Source organism: Sarcophilus harrisii, chromosome 6, assembly GCF_902635505.1.
Source record: "Sarcophilus harrisii chromosome 6, mSarHar1.11, whole genome shotgun sequence".
NCBI classification, from domain to species: domain Eukaryota; kingdom Metazoa; phylum Chordata; class Mammalia; order Dasyuromorphia; family Dasyuridae; genus Sarcophilus; species Sarcophilus harrisii.
The window spans coordinates 178,582,201-178,606,959 of record NC_045431.1 but is presented as its reverse complement, the minus strand read 5'-3'; the positions used below and the strand labels follow the sequence as shown (position 1 = coordinate 178,606,959).

The following is a 24,759-nucleotide window of genomic DNA, read 5'->3' as shown; positions in this document are numbered from 1 at the left end:
TGAACAGATAGTTTTCAAAATAATTATCATAGAGATACAAATTAAAGCAAGTCTATAGTTTCACCTCATAGTGTTTTTCCATCTAAGTATATTCCTCTGGACTTTATCATGCCCCTGTACCACATATTCTCCACTGTCACCCCTGCTACCACTACCACCCCTTTGCAGCTTCCTTTTATATGCTGTCTTCTCTCATTAGTCTGTGAGTTCCTCCAAGGCAAAAATTATTTTTTGTCCCTCTTTGTATCCCAGTGCCTGACAGAGTAGGAATAATAAATGTTAGTTAATAATTGATACATATTAATTGAATGATTGGCAAAGATGATAGAAAAGGTTATTGTTGGAAGGAGTATTGGAAAACAGATATATTAATACAGTACATTGTTGGTGGACCTGAGAAGTGATCCAATCATTCCTGGAAAGCAGTTTAGAACTATATCCAAAAATTTGCTGTCTATTCCCTTTGATATATCATTCCCACTAATAGGATGATATTCCAAAGAAATGATACTCCAAGAATAGATGTGAAAGAACTATATATCAAAAAATACATATACACATTTTGTTACAGAAAAGAACTAGAAACTAAACAGCATTCTCTTGAATTGGGGAAGAGCTGAACAAATAATGATGAATGAGTAAAATGGGATTTTCTTGCACCATAGGATATGACATAATGCATAGATTTAGAAGGATCTTGGAGGACTTAGATGAACCAAATGAAATGAACAGAAATAGCAGAACAATTTGTATAATGGTTATGAATCTGACCTTGAATTCTTTGAGGAAGAAAGAAGAATATCCTGAAGGTCAGTAGATAATAGCCATCAAGACCTGGATTGGGTGACAGGATGAGTCTTTAAAAGAAGGAGAGATTATTTTGTGAAACTGGTAGAGGGAATATTTGGAAGTAGCAATGAAAGACAAGGTGGTATTCTAACTATGCCAGTGACCAGTGAGTCAGGGTTATGACCAGGTATACCTGGTAATGGAAAGGGTGGTAAGAGATGCCATATCATTAGGGCGTAACCATGTCTCAGAAAGGGTAGGAGATGAAAAAAGTCTGAAAGAAAGTTTAAAATGAAAGGAAATGTTAATTGTGTAGCAGGTATACCAAAGGGCACAGTTCAAAAGAAGACCAGCAGTGGGACATGGACAGAGATTGGGGCTGGGTACAAGGTTGAGATTAATAGGAATAAGTGAGTGGCAGCTAGGTATGGGAAGTGGAGTTTGTATATTCATAAGAAAGTGTTCAGAATGATTAGGATGAAGTGAATATAAGGGAATGGGAGCATGGGAAGCATTGAGAAATGAGTCCAGACAGACTATGAGAGGAGGAAGAGGGCCAGTGAGGGAAGAAGGTGATTATACCTCTTTTCCTTCATATGGTGGTGATTTTGTGGCCTGGGAGACCTGAGGAGGCCCATAGCACAGGAAGTAGGAGCAAACAGATCCCTGCCCAAGAGACTAATTAGGATGCGAGGGTTATCTTGCCTGCCCTGAAGAAGGTCCCAAATGTGAGGGTATTGCCTCCGTTCAGGAAAGTCTGGCACTGGAGATGCTCTTGGAGAAGAGCTTGATAAAAAACCACTGGGAGCTAAAGAGGCTAGTTTGTCTGGTATAGAGTGCATAATGGAGAATAATTTATAATTAGTCTAGTAAGATATGTTGGAGCCAGAAATTGATGGGATTTAAATGCCAGGCAGACACATTTGCTTTATTGTAAAAGCAGTAGGGAGCTACTCAAATAGAAGATTGATGTGGCCACACCTGTGCTTTAGGAATTTTAATTTCCCAGGGATTTGGAAGATACAATGGAGAATGGAAATATTAGAGGCAGGGGGAACAGATAAGAGACTATTGCTGTAGTCTAGGTGAAAGGAGGTTGGCAACCTGCCCCAGAGTGGAATCTCTGTGAGTGGAGAGAAGGAGAAAGGTGTAGAAGAGGCAGAATTACTAACACTTGACAATAACTGGATATGGAAGGTGAAAAGAGAGAACTGAGAATGGCTCCAAAGGCAAGAACTCAGGAAACTAAGAGAATGGTGCTTCCCTTAACAGAAACGAGAAAAATAGGAGCAAGGATAGTTTTAGGGGGAAAGACAATAAGTTTTGGGGGAATATGCTGACTTTGAGATACCTAAGAGACATCCAGTTGGAGATGTCCAGCAGCCAGAGATGTGAAACTGGAGCTGTTGTAAGCTATGGAGATTTCAATCAATTTTCCACACTCTCCCCAAACCAGCTGGCGCTGTGCTGAGTTAAGAAGCAGACCTGAGTTGGTCTGAATTACCCCTAAGTGCAATGAAGCATAAAAAACTCTGATGGGGAATTTGGGAGACCCCTGAGAACTTCTGTGCTCATTATTTCCATGATCCTCTTTGAATGTAAGCTCCTTGAGTGTGGGATGTGTATTGCTGTTATCTTTGAATCTCCCAATAACTGACCTATTACCTTCAGCAGGTACTGAAAAAAAATTGTCTATTAAACTGAATCCTGAGTCACTCTAATGGATGTTGATATGATCCCTTTAATACTCATTCAGAGTGGTTTGGATTTTCCCAGAGCATGTCTTCCCCTAAAAATCTACATATAAATATATTGTAAACATATGCATATATATGTATACACATGCTCACATGCTTTGCCAACTCTGCTCCAAAACCACATCAGCTTAGGGCCATTGAAATACCAATAAATCTGTAGTTATAAGATTTGCATTTGAATCCCTCTTTTGCTTTTTGAAAATCATTTCAGCTCCCTGGACCTCAGTTTCCTTACATGCTATATTCACGTACCTCTTGGGCCAATGATACCAGGAGCACCTACATCTCCTTTGAAGCCTCTGTCTCCTTGTTCACCTTTTGGTCCAGGAGGGCCTTGAAAGAAAGAGATGATAACTGCTGATAATGACTGGTGATCAGACACATACTAGCCCTAATCCTGAAGAGAAAGGGCAGCCGTTCTCCCAACTGATAAGTCATTTCTCCCTCCTGGAATATGCCAGAACCTTTCCAGGTCCTATTCTTTGCCTGCACCTTACTCACTGAATAAAAGACTGAGGCATCTAATTGGTATCATGGCTAGAAGATTGGTTAAAGTCAGGAAGCCCTGAGTTTGAACCCTGCCTCAGCCATTTACCAGGCCACTTTATTGCTTTCTACTTCAGTTTTTTCTTGTAAAATGGAGGTAATAAAGGTCCTATTTACTAGAGTTGTTTGGAGGATCAGATGATAAAATTTATATAAAATTTATATAAAGTATTTTGTAATCTTAAAGCTTTTTATTATTGTTATAATTAACTCATCTAAACATTTGAGGTCTTCTACTAACTGGATCCACCTTTCATCCACTTTTATTTCCTACCACTATAAACCCCACCATTCCCATTCATGTGTTCTATCTTCTAGACAATATAGATTGCTCCTCTTGTCATGAAGACTTGATTTCAAATTCAGCTTCAGACATTTTCAGTTTGTGGGACCTTGAGCAAGGCATTTTACTTCTATTTGCCTCAGTTTCCTCAATTATAAAATGGGGAAAATAATAGCACTTGCCTTACAGAGTTGGTCATATTTGTTAAATTCTTAACACAGTGCCTTGCACATCATAAATGCTAAATAAATCTTTGTTCCATTCCTTGCTGTTGTGATGAACCCACCTATTCAGTTACTCTGGTCAGTACCATAATAATAATTGACTCTAATGATATTTAGCTATTTGAAATAAGGGGAAGAGAAAGGATAGAATAACTCCTTTCCTTCTCTCAGCTGCAGATAGCACAAAAATTCTTAAGAATGAATGATTTCTCCCAAACAAATTTTGAAAAAGCAACTTTCTATCAGGAATGGAGAAGGATCTCATTTCCATATTGGTCCCTTTCTTGAAAAAGAGGGAATATCCTCTACCCTCTGACCCATATCTACAAGGCTTAGAATGGTGGAGCAAAAATTTTGCTTCAGAGCTGGTCTGGATCTTAACAAGAAGTAGCTTGTGACCTGTCCTGACTATTAGTAGTCCCAGATATAGGTCTTCTGAGGTCCTTCTCTTGACCTTGGTCTCTTTCCCCCTATGTGACCATGAGAACCTTAGCATATTAGCTTTTTTCTACCCTCTCCTCTGCCTGGTAGACAAAGGAGCAAGAGTTTTCTGGATCTGCTCTGTGAATACTACTTTCCCCCCACCCCTGCTGATTAGAGAGCACTGTTTTCTCTCTGTCTTCCTCCTAGTCTTTGGCTGGGATGAGAATGGGGCTCATGGAGCTCCCCTTGGGCTTTCCATGCTTGTATGTGGCAGACCACACTGGACCTAAGACATGTATTTATAATTAATCAATGGTATCCTCTTGTCCAGAGAAATGCCAAGATTTAGGTTTGAGGGTTTTCATTGAGAATTTAATATTCCTTATATGGGACTACATTTCTAGAATTTTGTAAGTTGTGCTGAGCTAGATATTTTCCACAATGAATCATGGGCCTGATAGGCTCTGAATTATCCTAGGTCTATACATTTGCTTTGGAGCTAAGCATTTTCTTGAGAGTTGATGCTCCTGAAAATTCTCATTAAATGCTTCTGTGTGTCTGCATGTCTCTGTTTCTATCAGTCAGTCTGTCCATCTATTTATTGCTCTCTATCCCTCTAGCATCTCTCTCTGTGTTTCAGTTTTCTCATCTTTAAAAAGAAGGGATTAGATCCCTTCTAGCCTTAGACCCATGATCCGATAACCTTTGTTGACTTGGTTAAAAGGGCAATAAAAGGAATACAGAAACATTCTGTGATATAAAATAGCATATAATGATCTAAAGCTTCCCATCCTCATCCCTACAGGGCCTTTTACTGTTGAAGTCTTAAAATGCCAGGAAGTAAAGTGACTTATTTCCTGATAGAAAAGTCAAGAGGGCAAAGAAATAGAAATCAGGAGATTTAGATCTAACTTCAGGTTTCTTTCCAGCCCTAGATTATTGAATGACCTCAGATAAATCACTCCCAAACTGTGCAGATAAGCATTTGTTAAGGTCCTTGGAACATCCAGAGGTGACCCGTATCATCCCTTTCTAACTCTCATTCTGGGGTATCACAAAGACTCTTAAATTACTGAGGGTAGAAGAGTATATGATTGTCTTCTTGTCAAAGAAGTTGGTAATCTTCCCCTTATTCATCTGTAATCACTGTTTTATCCCAAAGATGCTTCATGATTTCCTATTCACTGTAGCTGTGTGGGATGAAGGATACTGTTGGTCAATGGAATTCTTCCTCTTATACAGATGAGGATAGGAAAGGGGCAAGATCTGAATATGAATCTGGGTCTTCTACTTATATCCAGGTCTTTCTCCACTACACACAGCTACATATGGAACCTTAGTTGGATTACATCTCTACCCCTGATTCCTAGACTAAAGAATGAGGATTCAGAACTAGCTTTACACAAACATGCCAAATTTCTAACTCATTTTTACTTCATCAGTAAGGAAATAAGAAAGCTTCAATTTGTAAATATTCTCAGAGGATTTGAATGGCAGCGTACTCCATTATAAATCTATTTTACCATAAATACAGTTGTATCACAGGCCAGATGGACCCAATTATTTAAGAAGTAAGCTTTGGCATATTGGCTGAGTTAGGGCATAATAACAGTCCTCTGGAAGGATGCTGCACACCTCCAGGGACAGGGGATGCCTCTTGAAATACTGGCTCCATTGAAGTGAGAAAGCTGTTTGTCCTACTCTAGGCCCAAGGTCAGTCCACTAGAATAGAGATAACCCCAGGGCCAGTTGTTCTCTCCCTTTGGTTTCAGACACTCATGGTCGGTCAATTATTTGTACTTTTTCTTGCTCAAATCTTATCCTTACTCACCTTTCACAAAGCCACTGGGAAAAGTTTCCCTTTTTCTTGCACTTCCCATCTACTGTTGAGAATCACTTGGAGAATCTCTGAGTTGAAAGTAGCTGAGATACCACTTAGTTCTGTTATTCTAGTGTCCCTTTCCATCATCACTCTTGCTTTTGTCTTTTGTGACCAAGCAGAAAAAGGTTGATTCCTTTCCCTCATGATAATTCATCAAATTACTTGGAGATAGCTATCATGGCATCCCTTACTGTTTTCTAGGTCAAACCTCCCTAGTTTTTTTTAACCTCATCCAGGTATGCCATAATCTCTAAGCTCTTCATTTTAATTCTCACCCTTCTCTGAATCTGGAGTATCTTTGTCCACATTCTACTTTCAGAACTAAATTCAGTATTCTATCGATGTTCTAAGTAGGGTGGTGATAGAGGCAAATACATGATCTTCCTTTCTGAACACTGCCCCTCTTAGGACAGGCTAAGATTCTGTCATCTTTCTGGCCATCTGGTAGCACTATTGATCTTGCGTCTCATTAACCCTCCTCTGTAACCCTCTCCCAGAACTTTTTCAGAGGAACTGATTTCTAACTACAACATCCTGATAACTTGATTGTAAAGTTGACTTTTTGAACCCAAGTGTCAAACTATTCAATTCAATTGTATAAAATTTCATTTTTCCTTTTAACCTGTTGAGATCTGTTGGATCTCTTTCTTTTATCTAATATGACAGGAGAAACTGTATTGATTTTTGCATTGTGTCAAATTTCTGCTGTATTGAGATTTTCTGCCCTACTGATCTAATGACTGAAGAGACTGCTTCTTATATCAGGACACCCCCAGGTATTTAGACGATTCCATCCCAGCCCATTGGCAAAGGATCCCTTTTGAACTAAGCAACATTTTCTTGGGATATGTGACTTCAAATTTAGCCATCTCTAGAGGCTTCCAAGTTAGTGTCTGTTGAGAAAGTGAAACCAATTGATAATACCTTGAATTAATGTTATATTTCTCAGTGTCATTGAATGCTCCCAGTTCTTTAATCTAAGGTCATTTGTGATGTTAGCCAAAAGTTTCATTTCTTCTTTTATTTCCTCTTTCAGATGGACTTGCTGTTTTTTCAAAGTCACAATTTCTGCTGACACATTGAACACATGCTCTTTCAGACTCTCAGTCTCCTGGAAAGTATTACAGAGGATCAGCAAAATTATTTCATCAAATAAATAAATGAACATTTTGTTTAATGGAGATTTTTCTTTAAAAATATACTATATTTAGATAGTTATCTTTATATAGCTTATGGTCTCTCTAGTCATTTTTTTTCTACCAGTCATTCAGCTAGCCAATAAGCATTTATTAAGTACTTACTATGTACCAGCACCATAGTAAGTGCTGGTTACAGCACTTACACACAAAAAAGGGCTTTAATATATGATTTTTATTAATAGATATTAAACTAGAAGAGATTCAAAGCAAACTCTTTGTGCCCTAAAGACTACTAGATCTTTCCATCTGTCTTCATTCATTCATTCATTTGCTGCTGCAGCAGCAGCATTTATACATCTTAATGTGTGCAGTCTTTTTGCATATATTATTCCATTTGATCCTCACAATATCCCTGAGAGGTAGGTAATGTTATTAGCCCCATTTTGCATATGAGGAAACTAAGGCTGAAGGTATAAAGCAATTATACAGGTAATAAGCATTTCAGATTGCATTTGAATCAGGCCTTTCTGAGAAGGGTGGCACTCTATTTACTGCCCTCCTCTTCATAATAGTCTTGATTAGCAGTGGAAACTTATTTTTGTTCTCTCCTTCTATTGTAATGTGAGCTCCCTGAAACCAAGGTCTGTCTTACTTTTCTATTTGTCTCCATAACTACTTTGCACTTCTATGTAGTTAGTGCCCAGTAAGTTTTTCTTCATTAATTCATTCATTCCCTAATGAGGAAAGGAAAGGATAAGGAAAATGATGAGAAATGGTGGGAAATAGTATAAGAGTATAATGTTCCTTTGAAAAAGGAGATACAAAATATTTTGAATCTTCCCTTTCTCTGCCTTTTCTATAAACCCTTTCAATAAATGGAGTGATTATTGATAATGTCAGTGCAGAATTCCCTTTGCGGCAGAATCCCAGACCTTGAGAAACTTTGAAAGGATGGAATCCTAGGAGATCCCTGCACTACCAGAGCAAAGATTTAATCTACAATCCTTCTTAGAAGTAGTTAGAGCGTCTACTTGAAGACAATGAAGGAGGGTTCATCTCTTGTGGCAGCCCATTCTTTAAGGAAACTATGAACAAAGAGGACTTTTTTAACCCAAGTGGGACAGAAAGAGAGATATAAGAAGGATTTGGATTTCTTCTTGGCATTGAAGGAGTAATGATAACTGACAACAATGGAAAGAAAGCACAATTTCTCAAAATCTATTTTTATTTCTCTTTTCTTTACCAAAGATGAGGTCGTTACATGGGAAATGTAATAAACAATTGATGCCTAAGGAAAAAAAGAAGATATGATGAGAATTTTTAGCTGCCCTTCATGAGAGAATGGCAGCTGTGACTGCTGAGCAACTATTAGTGAATTTGAAAGATGATGGAAACTGAGAAGGGAGACACAAAATGTGAAGTCTTATATTTCACACATTTTCCAAAAATAAGAATAGTGTTCAAAAACTATAGATCAATGAGTTTTATTTCATTCTTTGGACAATTCTCAAATAGGTCTTTAAAGAAACAGTTCATAAATATCTAGAGAGGAAAAAAGTTGTTACAAAGAACCATCAGTTTTTCACAACAGGTCATCTAAAATTTATCTCTTTTCCTTTTTTGAACAGTATAATTACATAGATGATGAATGGGATGCTTTAGATTTTATTTTGCAACTATTTGGAAAAATATGTAAAGAAAAAGTCCTGCCAAATTCCTTCTGTGATACAATATGGTACTGATGGCTAAACCAGGAAGAGTTAAAACAGAGAAATAAAATTACAAACCAATCTCCCTTCTGAATATTGATGCAAAAATTTTAAATAAAGTATTAACAAAGAGATTACAGCATCTTACCAGCAGGATATACACTATGAAGTGGGATTCATACCAGGAATTCAGGACTGCTTCAATATCAAAAAAATGATTGCTGTAATCAACCATGTCAATCAGAAAACCAATAGAAATACTATGACAATCTCAATAGATGCAGAAAAAGCTTTTGACAAAATATAGCACCAATTCCTATTAAAAACATTAAAGAACATAGGGATAAAGGAGTTTTCCTTAAAGTAATGAGCAGCATCTATCTAAAACCAGCAGCAAGCATCATTTCTAATGGAAAGAAGCTGGATGTATTCCCAATAAGATCAGGGGTAAAACAAGGTAGCTCATTATCACCACTATTATTCAACATTGTACTAGAATTGGCTTCAGCAATAAGGAAAGAAAAATAAATTAAAAGAATTAGTAAACAAAGAGGAGATAAAAATATCACTCTATGCAGATGAAAAGATGACGGACTTAGAGAAGCCTAGGAAATTATTCAAAAAATCTCCTCAAAATAATAGATTTAGTTTTGATTTTACCAAAGCAGTTGATAAAAATGTCTCATAGTCATTAGATTGTGAACTCCTTAAGGAAAAGGACTCATCTTTTCCTCTTTTTTTTTATCTTAGCACTTAGTACTGTGTCTGACACATAGTGGGAACTTAATAAATGCTATTGACTGATTGATTCCTGAATCAAGAGCAATGGGTAAAATTGTAAAGAGGCCAATTCAGCCTTGAAGTTAGGAAAAACTTCATAAAAAGCAGATTTATCTCAATATATAATGTACTTCTTCAAGAGGTAGTGGACTCCAGACAGAGGCTAGCTGACCATTTATCAACTATGTTATAGTCTGGATTATAGTTCAGAAAGTAGCATTAGTGCTTGTGAATGCCAAACACACACACACTCACACACACACACACACACACACACAAAAAAAAAAAAAAAAAAAAAAAAAAAAACAGACTGCAGATTAGGACAGCAAGAACTACATCTCTTCCTGAATGATACTACTTTGGAAGCACCAACTGTGAGCTGATTATATTGAGATGATCTTAAAAAAAAAAAAAAAAAGGATTGAGAAAGAGGAATATGCTGGGAAAAGGAGGTAAAGAGAAGAAGAAAGGGGAAAATTATCTCACACAAAAGATGGATACAAAGAAGACCTTTTATAATAAAGGGGGAAATGGGACTTAAGCAATGCTTCAATATCACTTAAAGAAATTGGTTCTAAAAGTCAAAAGTACAAACACATACACACACACACACACATGCATACAGAGTGGGATGTGGGAATCCCTCTTAATCTACCAGCATGTAGGAGGGGAAGAACATAAGAGAAAGGGGAAATGATAAAAAGGAGGACAGATTAATAGAATTGATGATCAAAAGCAAAACTTTTGAGCAAGATACTTTTGAGGAGGTATATGGTTAAAAAGAGAGTGACGCATAAACAGAAGAAAATAGGATAGAAGGAAATACACAATAATCAAAACTTGATTACTCTGTCTTCAAAACTTTGAATGTAAATGATATGAACTCACATAAAACAGAAGCAGACAGTCGAATTAAAAACCAGAATCCAACACCATATTATTTACAAGAAACACACTTAAAATAGAAAGATAAACACACAGAGAAAATTATAAGAGAGTTATAAGAAGATATATTAGATTCTATTATGCTTCAACTGAAGTAAAAAAAGGCAGAGATAGCAAGCATGATCTCAGACAAAGCAAAAGCAAAAATAGACAAGTAAAAGAAATACTCAAAGATGGTACATTTTGCTGAAAAGTACCAGAGACAATGAAGTAATATCAATACTAAACATATTTGCACCAGATGGTAGAACATCCAGATTCTTAAGTTATGATGAGACATTATTTATGGATTTCCAGTGAAGGAATCACTTGTTATGTTATTCCTCAAAAATGCAGAAAGAAACTAGATAATCCAGCTCTGAGATGCCATAAGATTCTAGTCAGTTTGGTAGTGTTTGTATTTTTATTTTTTTCTTCCTTGCTTTTTTTAAGCAACTTGAGCAAACCTTCTAAGTATCAAAGTAACTGGCTGAATGAGGAGACCTGAAATGGAAGAAGGTGATTTCTGAGTCATTGATTTTGGGGACTTTTTATAGTTAACCTGGCATGGCTTTGGAGACCTAGTCCCTATCCAGAAGTAGGCTCTCATTCTTCAATGTGACCTTTAATGCACAAAATTTACTTTTTTTACTTACCTCCTGTTGTTCGTGGATGCTCCCTTCATAGGTACTTTTCCAATTCTCTATTTTAAGCTGAACTCCAAGCAAAGTGGTGTTCACATCTGCTAAAGTGTTGGTAACAACAGCTATCAATTCTTTTTGAGTATGGATAGCAGAGATGATGGAATAGAAACTTGCTTCTAAATCAGATATCTGTTGAATCTCCTTTTCTAAAGTGTCATTGAGACCAGACACCATTTTTTTCAATCTCATCTCAGCTTCATGGTTGTTTCCTTTCCCCGGGAATTCTGACGCAGAATTCTGATTCAGCACTCCCCATCTCAGAGCCTGAGCTGTGGAGTCCAAGAAAATGACAATGATCACCGCTAATATCATTGGGTAGATAGGTAGAAGTCAATTACAGTTCCTGAAATGCAGATGTTTGGAAACAATCAACAGTTTTTCTTTTAGAACTCTGCCAAATATTTGAATACAAAGACAAAAAAAGAACAGTTCTTGACCTGAAGAAGCTCACATTCTAAAAGGGAGGATACAGCATGTTAATAGAAAAGTACATAGCCTGCCTTTGACCACTTCTAAGAGGGGCAGAGAGACCAACCCACTGGATAAACAGCACCCAGACGCCCCATGTCTGCCTACTTTCTCAACTTTTGACAGAATGTTATATGGAGAAGACCTGGAAAACATGCAACTAGATAGTAGGAGGAAGCCATTGTACAGAGGAAAAATAAATTCTAAGTGTCACATTCTTACACACACTCCCCTCTGTCTTTCTTTCTCTGACTCTGTCTCTCCCTCCATCCTTTCTGTATCTGTCTCTCCCTTTCTCCCTCTCTCCAGCTCTGTGCTTCTCTGTCTCCCTCTTTCTCTGTCTCACTTTGTTTCTCTTTCCCTCCTTCTCTTCACAACTTTGTGTCTCTATAGACGTCTCCATTTTTTTCTCCCTCTCTGTCTTTGTCTTTCTCTTAGTCTCTATCTCTCTCTTCTTTCTCTCTCAGTCTGTCTCTCCACTCTTTCTCTATCTTTCTGTATCTGTCTCTCTGTCTCTTCCTTCTCTCTCTTTTTCTGTCTCTCCCTTCTTCTTTGTCTTTCTCTCTTCCCCTTTCTGTCTGCTTGCCTCCCTTTTCTCTCATGTTCTCTCTTTCTATCTTCCATCAACCTTTGTAATGTGAGTTTTTTTCTCTTTCCTCTTGTCTTCCACCTCTTTTGTTTATCTCTTCTTCTCTTCCCTTCCTTGGTGCCTGCTCTCCATCCTTCTTTCTCTTCCTTCCTCTCTTTCTGTCCCTCCTTCTCTTTCTTTCTCTTTCTTTTTCCTGCCCTCCCTTCCCTCTTTTTTCCTTTCCTCCTCTCTCTTTCTCTTTCCTCTTTTCTCTGTCTCTGTCTGTCTCTGACTCTCTCTGTCTTTGTCTGTGTGTGTCTTTCTGTCTGTCTATTTCCCCTTTCCCTCCTCTTTCCTTCCTTCTTATCCTTTCTCTCCAGGGGGGAATTGAATGTCTCCAGTTATTACAACTTTAAACTCACTGCGTTCCCCTGCCTCAGGTGGTGTCAGCCTTTGTTCTAAATGCATAATTTTTTGACGGTTTTAACAAATGATACAAATTTTGGCCCAACATAAACTCAATCTGTTTGTCATATTTGATGCATTGCTTACAAAAGGGAGAAACACATTCTTTATTTTTAAAATGAAATATTTAGTTCAAATGAAAAGATCTGGACCCAAGATCTGGAGTCAGTAGGGAAATGTAGGAACACTAAAATTGGGCTTTTACAAACTGGAAAAAAATCTGAGATGCTGATTTTCATAATAAAAAAAACCCCAGAGCAAAATAATATCAGCAACAAAATCTTAAATCTGATGGAAAGTGCAAGAACATTGAAATAAACTCATTTTGGTACAAACAGAGTTCAAAAAAGAAGCCAGACTTCTTGGGGAGGAGACTGAGTTACCAATTTATGTTTACATAAACTGGTACATAAACTTTGTACATAAACTGGTACATATTTGGCCCAACATAAACATAAACTTAAATTGGATGCCTTTGGGCTCCATGGTTCTCAAAGTTATTCAGGTTTACCAGGTTGGGGTAATTCTGGACTCTTCACTTTCCCTTAGTGTTCTTTGTATCCCACAGCCATCACCATATTTCTATTCCTCTTCACCTCTCACAAAGACACTTCTTACAATAGCTTCCTAAATAGTTTTTCTATCTCAAGTTTCTGTCCTTACTAATATAAAGGCCAACAACAAGCTTAGATAAGTGAATTCGAGCTACAGTGAAAGAGCTTAAAAAACCAAAGGAGCTTTTATTTGGTTTCCCATAAACAGCACACTTTGTGGGTTTGTTTTGTTTTGTTTTTGCCTATTTATTTATTTTTCTTTGTTCTTAGCAGGTAGGAACATAGTTTTGTAAGACTCAGATAACAAAGTGATATTCTAAGAGAGGAAATGAAAAGGGAGAGAGAGAGAGAAAGAAAGAAAGAGAGAGAGAGAGAGAGCAAATAGGAGGGGGAAAGGCAGAGAGGAACAGAAGGAAGGAGAGAGAAGGAGGGAGGGAGAGAATGAAGAGAGATGAAGATAGACACAGAGAGACAGAGAGACACAAACAGAAATAGTCAGACTAAGACACAGAGAGAGGAAAGAGACAAAGATTGAGGAGATAGGGAGACAGAGATAAAAACAGAGAGATAAAGAGAAACAAATATAGACAGAGACAGAAGGAGAAAGCAGTGGAATGTATTTTTCTCTATCAACAAAGCAAAAGTCCCATGTTAGGATAAAGGGATGCTATTTATACTTCCTCTCTTCCTTCCTCTGACCTCTTTGTTTGTTTTTCTGAAAGAGAGGAAGGAACAGATTGCTCACAACAAGGCACTGAAACCTTGTCAGAAGCAGCTGAACATGGTATATCTACCATGATTCCCATGGATTGAGGACTTCACATAAACACACACACACACACACACACACACACACACAACACAACACAAATACATACATATATGTGAAATACACCCATGTTAGCAAATGGGGACTGCCTAAATACAGAGATACATGGCAGGAAAACTTATGAAGCCAATTTGGCTTTGCTTCCTGGAGTATGTGTTGCTGAATCATTGTTCTCATGAATACTTTACCTGTAACAAATCCAGTGATTGGGATCAAAACCCCAAACATAAGTATATAAAGCACAACCAGTGCAATTTTCTGTGACTTCAGCTTTTCTTGCAAACCAAAAACACTGGGAATATCTATTTAAAAAGATGAACAAAACAAAAAATTTGTTATGTGGCCCAGAAAGATTATACTTAACTCTTACTGAACATTAAATATTTAAAATAATTCTATGTTATCATTTTCTCCAAATTTATTTGTTAAATAAAAGGCAATGGTAGAATCAAAGAAAGTCAGCAGGTGGAAGAAAGCTCAGATATTATTCAGATAAAGCTAAAAGCTTCAGCCATTCTAACCATGATGGTTTCTTAAAGAAAGCAGGGGTTATGGGATTTTTATATAAGATGCAGGAACAATGAGGCTGAGGCTCATGCTGTTGAAATCACAGAGAATGGAGATGCTCAAGGTTTCCATTTCATTAAATGTAACTCACTTTCTGGAAGCTTCATTGTCATGGTTCTGGCATCAAATCTCACTGAATCAGAGTAACCATCTGAAGCACAGTTCTCCTCTTGCTTATTGGAAAGTCTATCCCACTTTTCCATTACTGCCAAAAAAAGTTGAAAAGTATATTTCCATATGCAACACAAGTGAAATGTTTATGGAGCAAGCCACCTTGGAGTTATTTGGCATAAAATGCTAAATTATGATTTATAATTATGATTCAGTTTTAATGGGTTGTAAAATCTAAAAATTAATGTGCTGGAATTAAGTATATTCATTCTTCTAGCCAATGGTTATATTTATAGTAAAAGACAGTTTTATTTTTTACATTAAAGATGTACTCGTGGTCTTAAACATAATTGTCCTCCCCATGTAAGAAAACAGAAAATTCAGTCATTTTTAGGGGTGCAAGCAGATAGGAGGTATGCCCAGGTTTTCAGACATGTTTGGAATCTCCATTCATTGTATGACTATTTATTTGCTGTAAGGAAGGAAATTTTGATAATTGTTACATTAATAACAAAAATATAATGCAATAGGATTGAGCATTTAAACCAGAGTTGGTTTATGCATTCCAGATGCCTTATGGTTAACAGCATTGCCCAATATGGCTTGACCCAGATGAAAATGTAATTGGGAAATACTTAACAAAAAAATTAAAATAAAACATAAAATTAATTTATGCCTTTCTCAGTTAATCTGTGGCCTGTAGGAATCCTTATGCATGGCTTAGTTGCCCCAGTTTCTATTTGAGTTTTAAATCATTGATTTAAACCAACAACAGAATGGAAAATAACCCTTTGGATTAAGAAGTGAACGCATGCATTTATTCATTCATTTAACATCATTAAGCGTCTGATGTATAGGAAGCCCTAAGCTGGGTTCCAAGGAAATAAGGAAGAAGAATTGATGTTCTTGTAACATTTACAATGGGTTGGCAAAGAGTGAGAAGGGCAAAAATGACTAATAGATTGGACTATTCTGTAAGATAGGGGGAACAGTACCTCTAAAGTACAGTAAAGATAAAGGGAAGAATAAGAATGAAAAATCACAGAATCTGAAAGTTGGAAGTCAACTCATTGACCATTGAGTTGCACACACATACAAAAGGAATGTCTACTATAATGTTCTCTATCACGGGTCATTCAGCACCTGTTTGGAGATAGCCAGTGAAGAGGAATCTGTCACTTTCTATGGCAATGCATTCCCTTTGTGACAGCTCAAATTGGTGGCAATTCATTTGCTGTTGTTGTTTTTTTCCCCAAATTAAGACACTATTGTCCTTTTTTGCAAATTCAGATACTTGCTCCTGGCTTTGATCTCTTAAATTTAACAGAAAAAAAGTCAAATCCTTCCTCCACATGGTTCCCTTGAAGACATTACTTAAAAACAGTTATCATCCCCATCTCATGCCCTCCTGACTTCTCTTGTCCAGGTGAAATATATCCAATTCCTTCAATTCATTCTCCTACAGCATGGATTCAAAGACCTGATTTCCTCCTGTCTAGTTTCTTAAACTCTAAAATCAGCCCTGAACACAGTACTCCAGATGATAGGTGATAAGATTGGAATATACAGACACTCACCTCACAATCTCTAGAAGATTGTAACTCAAGATCTGATTTGCTTGATAACCCAAGCCAATAAAACCACAGATCTTTCTCAGACCAATTAATATCTGATCATGCTTTACCCATCTTGTATAGAGAGTAGTCCCTTGGGCTTGGATTGTGAATGACCCAATGCAGAATTTTATGCTATAAGACTACATGAGTATGTTAGTGCCAGATGTCAGAGGGTGCTGAATGTCAGGATCAAAGATATATACTCTTCTGGGCAGGCAGTATAAAATCTCTAAGGCTTTAAAGAGAGTAATGGATACATTTCCTTTCTTGATGCAGAGTAGGGTAGTAATTAAAATTACAATAATCTCCATAAATAATTCATACTAACAATAAACTAGAATCTATATGTCTTTCAATGTTTTTTGTCTTTACAATATGGTTGCTGTATAAATTGTTCTTCTGGTTCTGCTCATTTTATTGTGCAACCATCCATAAAAGTTTTCCCTGGTTTCAGAGAAACCGTCCCTTTTATGATTTTTTAATGGCTATTCATTATATCCATTATACCACAATTAATTCAGTCACTTCTCATTTTATGGGCTTCCTCTTAGTTTCTAGTTCTTTGTACCAAGAAAGAATAACCAGTGCAACAAAAATCTGTTATAAATACTGTTTGTACTCTTTTCCTTTTTCCTTAAATTCTCTAGACATCTAAGCCTAGTAGTATCATTACAGAATTAAAGAGTACAAACATTTTGGAAACATTTGGACACAGTTGCACATTGCTTCCTAGATTGACTAGACCTATTACCAGCTCCACAACAGGGAACACATCAATGTGTCTAATTCCTTCCCACCCCTCCAGTATTTGCCATTTTCTGTTTTTGTCATCTTTGCCAATCTGATGGATGTGAGGTAGAACTTCAGAATTGTTTTCATTTGAATTTCTCTTGTTAGCAGTGATCTGAGGCATTTTCTATATGGCTATTAATAACTTACATTTGTTTCTCTGAAAACCAACTTTTCAAATTCTTTGAATCATTTATCAATTTGGGAATGGCTCTTCATTTTATTTACTTGAATCCCTCCCTTATATATCTTAGAAATGATACCTTTAATAGAACAAATTGAATCAAAGGGTTTATTTTTTCTACAATTAAATGTTTCTCTCATAATTTGAGCTATATAAGTGTTCTTTACATTTTGTAAAAGTTGGATATATTTAAGGGCTGCACTCACTGTCACCCATCTACCTCCTCCAGCTATCCCTACTCGATATATAATTGTCTTTCTTAGCCTCAAGTTATTGTGGGCAATATGTTGTAATCTTTTTTAAACACATCACATGTCTCTCCATTGCTCTTAAAGTAACCAAATAACTTTTTTTATTCCAAATCCTCAGATGTTGGGACTGGGTAGAAATCTTGGAGATCATTGTGTCTGGCACTCTCTGTCTCTTGTCTCTGTCTCTGTCTCTCTCTGTGTGTCTCTCTGTCCCTCTCTCTGTGTCTCTCTGTCCCTCTTTGTCTGCCTCTGTCACTGTCTCTAACTCTGTCTCTCTCTCTCCAAATAAAAAAATGAAGATTCTTAGAGATTCTATACCAAACAAAACTTGTGACAGAAGCATAATTTTAGCCTAGATATTTTGATTTCAAGGCAAGAGAAATTGCCAGTACACCACATTTTGCATGGAAAATGGTTAAAATCTTCAGTGATTAAATTTAAAGTAACCCTGAGATTTTCTGACCATTTCTTATATCCTTTAACTGAAATAAGGAAATGAGCACTTTTGAAAAAATTGACAGTGTGGATAGTCAGCTCTGGGAACTGAAATCTACAGTCAAGTCTCAAGTCAAAATGTCAGTCTTTTATCTGCATCCTCCAGCCTCTTTAAATTTGATTTGGCAGAAAAACAGTCAGATTGACTCTGGCCAATTTCCTGCCGTTCCTTATTTTCATAAGTGGTCATGATGTTCCCACTTGTTCAATTTAAGTGAATTATTTTCACTTCCTTTAATCATTTGTTGATGAATTCAAAAGAAGCCTTATTATTTTTCATAGAAACATTGCTTTCAGATCCCATTTCTAGCAAAAAGGAAATGGAGTTCAGCAGATATGGTGAAATTGAGGGGCAGAAATAGCCAATATAAATCATATAGCTCAGTCCTTCCACTTCCTAGACCATCCTTCATTCACCAGTTTTTAAACAAAGAAAAGTTTTATTTAAAGGGAAGACAATCCTAATTACTGTTGGAATACATGGGAGCCACCTAACAGTGGCTGCTGGAGATCCAACCCAGACCTGCAGAATGGATCTCCTCTTACGAGAGGATGATACAAGGAGCCTGAAAGGCAGTTGCTGTTCTCTAACCTCTCTGACTGAGAGGCCATTGTGTTGTCTGACTTCTCTCCTCTTCCCATTCCCAGTCCACAACACCTGTGTTAACAAAGGCTGCCCTTCAACTCTTTCAGATGTTATGATTCACAGCTGTGGAGGCTCTCTGAGAATTGACTTGCTCCTTAACAAATAACTATTTTCAGAGATGTCAGGTCTGGATCACAGGACTAAGAACCTGAAAGGATAACTCCAATATTTTCATTATGAAAGCATAGAAAGCAAGGTCCTGTCTTTAGGAGAGACTTGTATATAAGACCATGCAAGTTGTCAGAGGCAGAGTGGGGACCCAAGCCCTAGTTTTCAAAGCTTCAAATCTGAAGAACTTGCCCTGCTCCCAGCTAAAGCCTCTGCGAAATGGAAACCTTGCTTCTTATGGGATTCACTCTTCTTTGTGATGAAGCATCAAGCCTCCCCTCCCTCCATGCACCAGGTGCTGACATCCAAGCTTTGCTTGTCTCCCTTTTTGCTGTCAAGGCTTTTCTGACATATATATATACATATATATATATATATATATATATATATGCATTTGAGGCCAGGCTGGACTCAGACCAATCTGGTAATTGAGGTTTAGGACTGAAAGGAAGTAAGACACTCTTAGACCATCGTTGATTAAAAAAAAAGATTTTCTTAACTTTATTTAGTAATATTTTATTTTTTCCCCAATTACTTGTAAAACCAAATTTTAAACATTCATTATTTTTAAAGTTTTGAATTTCAAATTCTATTCCTCCCTCCTTTTCCTCCTTCCTGGGAGAACAAATACATATGCATTCATGTCATAATTTTTTTATTTTGTTTTAATAGTATATTTAACTTTAGTGTGGAAATGATGATCAGCAAGGATATAGCACTGATTCAGGGTTTCTTTACCATGATAGCATACTGGTCACTTGAAGGTGTCAAGCCTAAGGAGCTAAAGACTCCTTTGTGAGTGCTAGTTTTTATACTTAGGAGAACAAATGGTTTCAGCACTGTTTCCAGTCTTAATCTCCTAGAACACTTAATAAAGGAGAAAGGTGATTTGGGTACCACTTAAGGGGGAAAAAACTAGCTGCTTCTTGTGGAGTAAATGTTTTTCCTTTGCCAACATGGATATTGGAATGAGCAGTGATATTCTAAAGAGAGTAACCTTTTGTCATGCATCTATTCACACTGAACTTACCCTTTTGTTAATGTGGCTTAATGTTTAAATATCAGGTATTTTTAAAGCAAGGCTAAAGCTAGGAGAGAGAAGGATCCAGCGCAAATTTATGTCTCCAAAAGATCTACATGTGGCTCATTGTTTCCAAGGCAATCCATTATTTTCATAATTCCTGGGGACTTCACTATCAATGTTATTGGTTGATCTACACCAGAAGCATAAAATTTCTAAAAGCCAGTAATCCCACTATTCATCTCAATTAGACTACCTGCCCAAATGGTTTCCTAAGGGGTCACTTGCTTTTGCAATGGTCAAATCTCCAAACAGTCCAACAGTTTACATCTAAACTCATAGATGTAGGGCTAGAAGAAGTCTTGGAAAATATCAGGTCCAGGTACTTTCATTTCATGGAATTGCACAGAAAGGTAGAAATATACAAGTATCTGAAGCAGCATTCAAATTCAGCTCCGATTCCTAGTTTGACACTACCTACTGTACATACTGTCTCTTTTAGCTCCTTTCTCTAAACCATAACTTTTTGTCCTTACATCTCTCTTTCTGTCCCATTCCTACTAAACCTACCACAAACTATTCTAAGCTTTCAAAACTTAAAATTGTTCTAAAACTTTTAGAATACCATGTATTGATGGTTTTGTTGATTACTAACCTCTTAACCAATCCATATTTTCCAATTCATCTCTCCCACTTTGATTTCATGTGTTTCTATACTTGAGAATTTACTTTTTAGGATTTCATTTTTCACCTTTCTGCAATCTTTACACCCCCATGTTAGTAGATCAACAAGGATTTATTAAGTACCTACTATGTGCCAAGCATTGGGCTAAGTACTAAGAATACAAAGAAAAGCAAAAATAATCTCCATCCTATAGGAGTTCTCAATGGGATATTCCATCATTTTTGATTGGTCAATCCCAATCCCTCTACAGGAGAAGTGAGGCACAGAATGTCATCAGAGAACTATATAACTAGAGGAGATGGTAAATCACATATGAATGAATGAATAAAAAAGTATTTATTTTTTTTTAATTTAATAGCCTTTTATTTACAGGATATATACATGGGTAACTTTACAGCATTAACAATTGCCAAACCTCTTGTTCCAATTTTTCACCTCTTACCCCCCCACACCCCCTAAAAGTATTTATTATTACACACTCACTATACCTAGGGATGTGCTTGATAAATATTTACTGTTTGATTAGATAGCCCCTGAGGATCCTTCAAACTCAAAGTCTATGAAGCTATGAGTTGGCTGTTGTTCCCTTCCATGTTATTTAAAAACAGCACTCAATGTCAAGGAAGCTCTCTAGATGTCACATGACAAATACATTTCTATATGGTAGAGAAGTTTCTAGGAAACTTGTTGGTTAAAGCAACTTACAAATAAAAGCAAGCAAAACAGTCCCTGACCATGAAAAGTTCTTGGAATTCCTGGTTTCTTTCCAAACTCAATTTAACTCACTGAATTCTTCTACAGAACGCCTTTCCTAATCAAATCCAGCTTTGCCTCTTCCAGAAAAGGTCCTTGTATTTATTCTGCATAGACTATACATATGTGTGTGCATATGCATGCAAGTGTGTGTGTGTGTGTGTGTGTGTGTGTGTGTGTGTGTGTGTTGCTGCTCCAATGAAGTATAAAGGTATAAAGTCATTAAAGGAAGGAATTTTTTCCATTCTTTTGTTTTTGTATTGTCAACATCTAGCTCAGTGATTGTCATAAAATAGGCATTTAATAAAGACTTGGTGATTGATTAGTGGATTTAAGACCCTCCACATTCTGTCTCCAGCCTTCCTATTAGGCTAATATCACACTTCATATACTCTGATTCAGCCACATTGAAATACTCTTCATTCCCACACTGCCATCACCTTCCTTCATTACTGAGCTTGGATGAAACTTTCATCACCTAATCATCAATCAAACATCAATCAACAGTACTTAGTATTTTAGTCACTGTGCTAGGTACTAAAACATCCAAGACCAAAATGAAAAGCCTCTATTCTTAAGAACCTTGAGTTTGGGGGCATAAGAGGGGGTAAAACAAATGTATATAAATGAAAAAATATAGTGTAAAAAGACTAGGTCATTAAGAAGAGATGCCCCTAGTATTTGGAGGGATCAGGAAAGCTTCATATAGAGCAAGAGTTCTTAATGTTCATTACATTTGGAATACTTTGGTAGTATAATGAAGCCCATGGCTCCTTCTTAGAATAAGTTTTTTTAAGTAATTAAACAAAATATTTAAGTTTAGTTTGAGATTAGTGAAAATGAAAGTGCAGTTTTTTCCCTATTTGATTTCATGAACTCCTTGAAGTTTACTCATTAATTCTTTGGTCCCTGGATCTCACTCAGATTGAATCCTTGGTGTCAAAAGTGATACTTAAACAGCTTGAAGAAAGTGTTTGAAAGAATGCTTGAAAGAAATGAGGCATTCTTTTAGATCGAGGTGAGGAAATAGTGTATTCCAAGTGTGGGGGAAGGCCAGTGCAAAATCAAGAAATGGGAGATCAGAAGCCATCTGCAGAAACACACAATGAATAATGACTATATACAATAGTTGCTATGTTTCATATTATTACATTCTAAACACTGAGGAATCAAAGAAGGACAGAACTCATATTCTATTGGAAGAGACAGCCTGCCAATGATTAGGCAAATACTTCAGAACTTCAGACAATGTAATGAATCAAAGCTTAATGCAAAAAACGGATACCACAGGATAAAGGTACATTAAATAATGGCAGAGGAATTGACTACTCAAAATTCCCTCTCAGTAAGCCAACTTTGCAGTCTACTATAAACTCAGTATGATGAACCCAAGTAGCTATGTAGGATTGTGACTCAGAGTCTCATCACAGGGCCTCTCCCTGTAATCCTACCAAAGGTCAGTTTAGGTCAGTGAAAATATAAGTAAAATTTGAGAGAGGAAAGTTGATTAGAGCCACAGACTAGAAGGGAAAGAATATCTATGACTGATGGAAGGGAGACTGGAAATCCTCTTGGGGCCAGCTTTCTGCCCAAGGCTTCTCTCTGGATGGAAAGACAGGGTCAAGCAGACCATATATCCTGTAATGGAAGAAGTTGAGGACAAATGGTAGCCCAATCCCAAGTGTATATTCTGCAAAAGAAGTAAAATAAGTTGCTTTAATTCTAAAGCATCTGTGAGTCAAAGAACTAATCCCTAAAGCTATAATAACTCAACCAAGAAAATAACAAAAATACTGCAATAGAACAAAGCTTTTGGGGGACCGAGAAGAGGGTTCATTCTTTAGGGAATAATTATATAAACACTTTTTAATCAATAAAAGAAAGAACATATTGATGAATTGGGTATGTATATAAAATGCAAAAGAATCATGATCCCCGAGAAAATATTCACACTAGTACTTTATATTGAAGCAAACATCTCGTAAGAAAATTAATGTCAGTTGGAACATGGTTGAATAAAAATGTTTCATTATAATGTAATATTTTAGTGGCATAAAAATTACCAAAAAAAAAAAAAGATTCAGAAAAATCCAGAAGGATTTGTTCAGAATTATGTAGAATGAAGTGAGAAGAAAGTTGAAAAGAATTTATATGATGATTACAACATGGTGTGCTAAAATACTGTAAAAGACTTAAGAAAGGTGATCAACACAACCACACATTATGACTTCAGAAGATTGATAACAAAACATTATTAACCTTTTCACAAAGAGATTATGTACTAGGAGACAGGCATTTTCAAATGGGATCAATATGTGAATTTGTTTTGCATGACTACATTTATTTGGTACAAGGAAGGGATTTTTTCAAGTGTAAGGGCTTGGTGGTTTAGGAACATATTGAAGGAAGGAAGGGATTTTTTCAAGTGTAAGGGCTTGGTGGTTTAGGAACATATTGAAGGAAGTGACAGTAATACCAAAAAAAAAAAAAGAAGAAGAAACAAAAAGTTTGGCAGTGATGCATTAAAAACAACAACAACAATAACAATAACAACAACAACAACAACAACAAAAAACAAGGGAGAACAGGAGTTCCCAAAGGTTAATGATTAAGCAGGAAATTATTGGTAGTGATTCATTCAACTTGAAATTAAAATAGAGTGGTACTTATTGAAAGTTCACAGAGTCTTATTTATTTTCTTTAGATAGGGAAATGGTCATGTTTGCTGGTGTTGTCATATTCATAATAATGAAAAGAGATGATGATTTAAACTGAGTTTCTGCCAGGATACTTTCTTATTTTCTTAACAGTTTTTATCAGATAATTCTTGTTTCAGTAACTAGGATCTTTGTATTTATCAAACACAATATTGTTGTGCTCACCTGCTTCTATATTTTGTGTACTTAATCTATTCCATTAATCAAGCACTCTAGTTTTTTAACCATTACCAAAATTGTTTGGATGATTCCTGCTTTGTAGTATGGTTTGAGATCTGGTATTGCTAGGTTCATATTTTTTTCATTGCTGTCCTTGATATTCTTGACATTTTGTTCTAGAAAAGTTCTTTAAATATAAAAAATGGATAATAATTTTTAAAACCCAATCAATGCATCAGACAACCAGCATTCACTGAACAGCAAAATTTTGTTGGGTACTATGGAAAATCATTGGACACAAAATGAAAAATGACATAGTCCCTGTTCATAAGCAGTTTATAGTCTAGTCAGAAGATACATATATTTAGTTAGTTACATACGCATTATATACAAAATTCACAGGAAATAATTTTTTGGGAGGAAAGAAACTAGCAACTGGAGGGGAAACCAGAAATGACTTTATATAGAAAATGAGCCTTGAAGAACAATGAACATTCTAAGGGATGGAGCAAAGGGAAGAATGCATTCTAGGTCTAGGGTATAGCCAAAGTATAGAAAGTGGGTATTGAATATCATAGATGGAGATAATCAAGTAAGTAAGATCATAGTATCT

General features: G+C 36.4%; 1 protein-coding gene across 1 annotated transcript in view; it reads right to left on the bottom strand.

Moving 5' to 3' along the window:
• Nucleotides 1–24,759, bottom strand: part of MSR1 (macrophage scavenger receptor 1) — a 75,193-nt gene that overhangs the window by 36,674 nt on the left and 13,760 nt on the right. Inside the window, exons 2-6 of the mRNA XM_003772828.3 lie at nt 14,703–14,816; nt 14,233–14,346; nt 11,113–11,429; nt 6,829–7,015; nt 2,799–2,879 (exon numbers count right to left, since the gene is read on the bottom strand). Coding sequence (XP_003772876.1) covers nt 2,799–2,879; nt 6,829–7,015; nt 11,113–11,429; nt 14,233–14,346; nt 14,703–14,814 — 811 coding nt within the window. The 5' untranslated portion in view covers nt 14,815–14,816. The remainder of the gene's footprint in view (nt 1–2,798; nt 2,880–6,828; nt 7,016–11,112; nt 11,430–14,232; nt 14,347–14,702; nt 14,817–24,759) is intronic.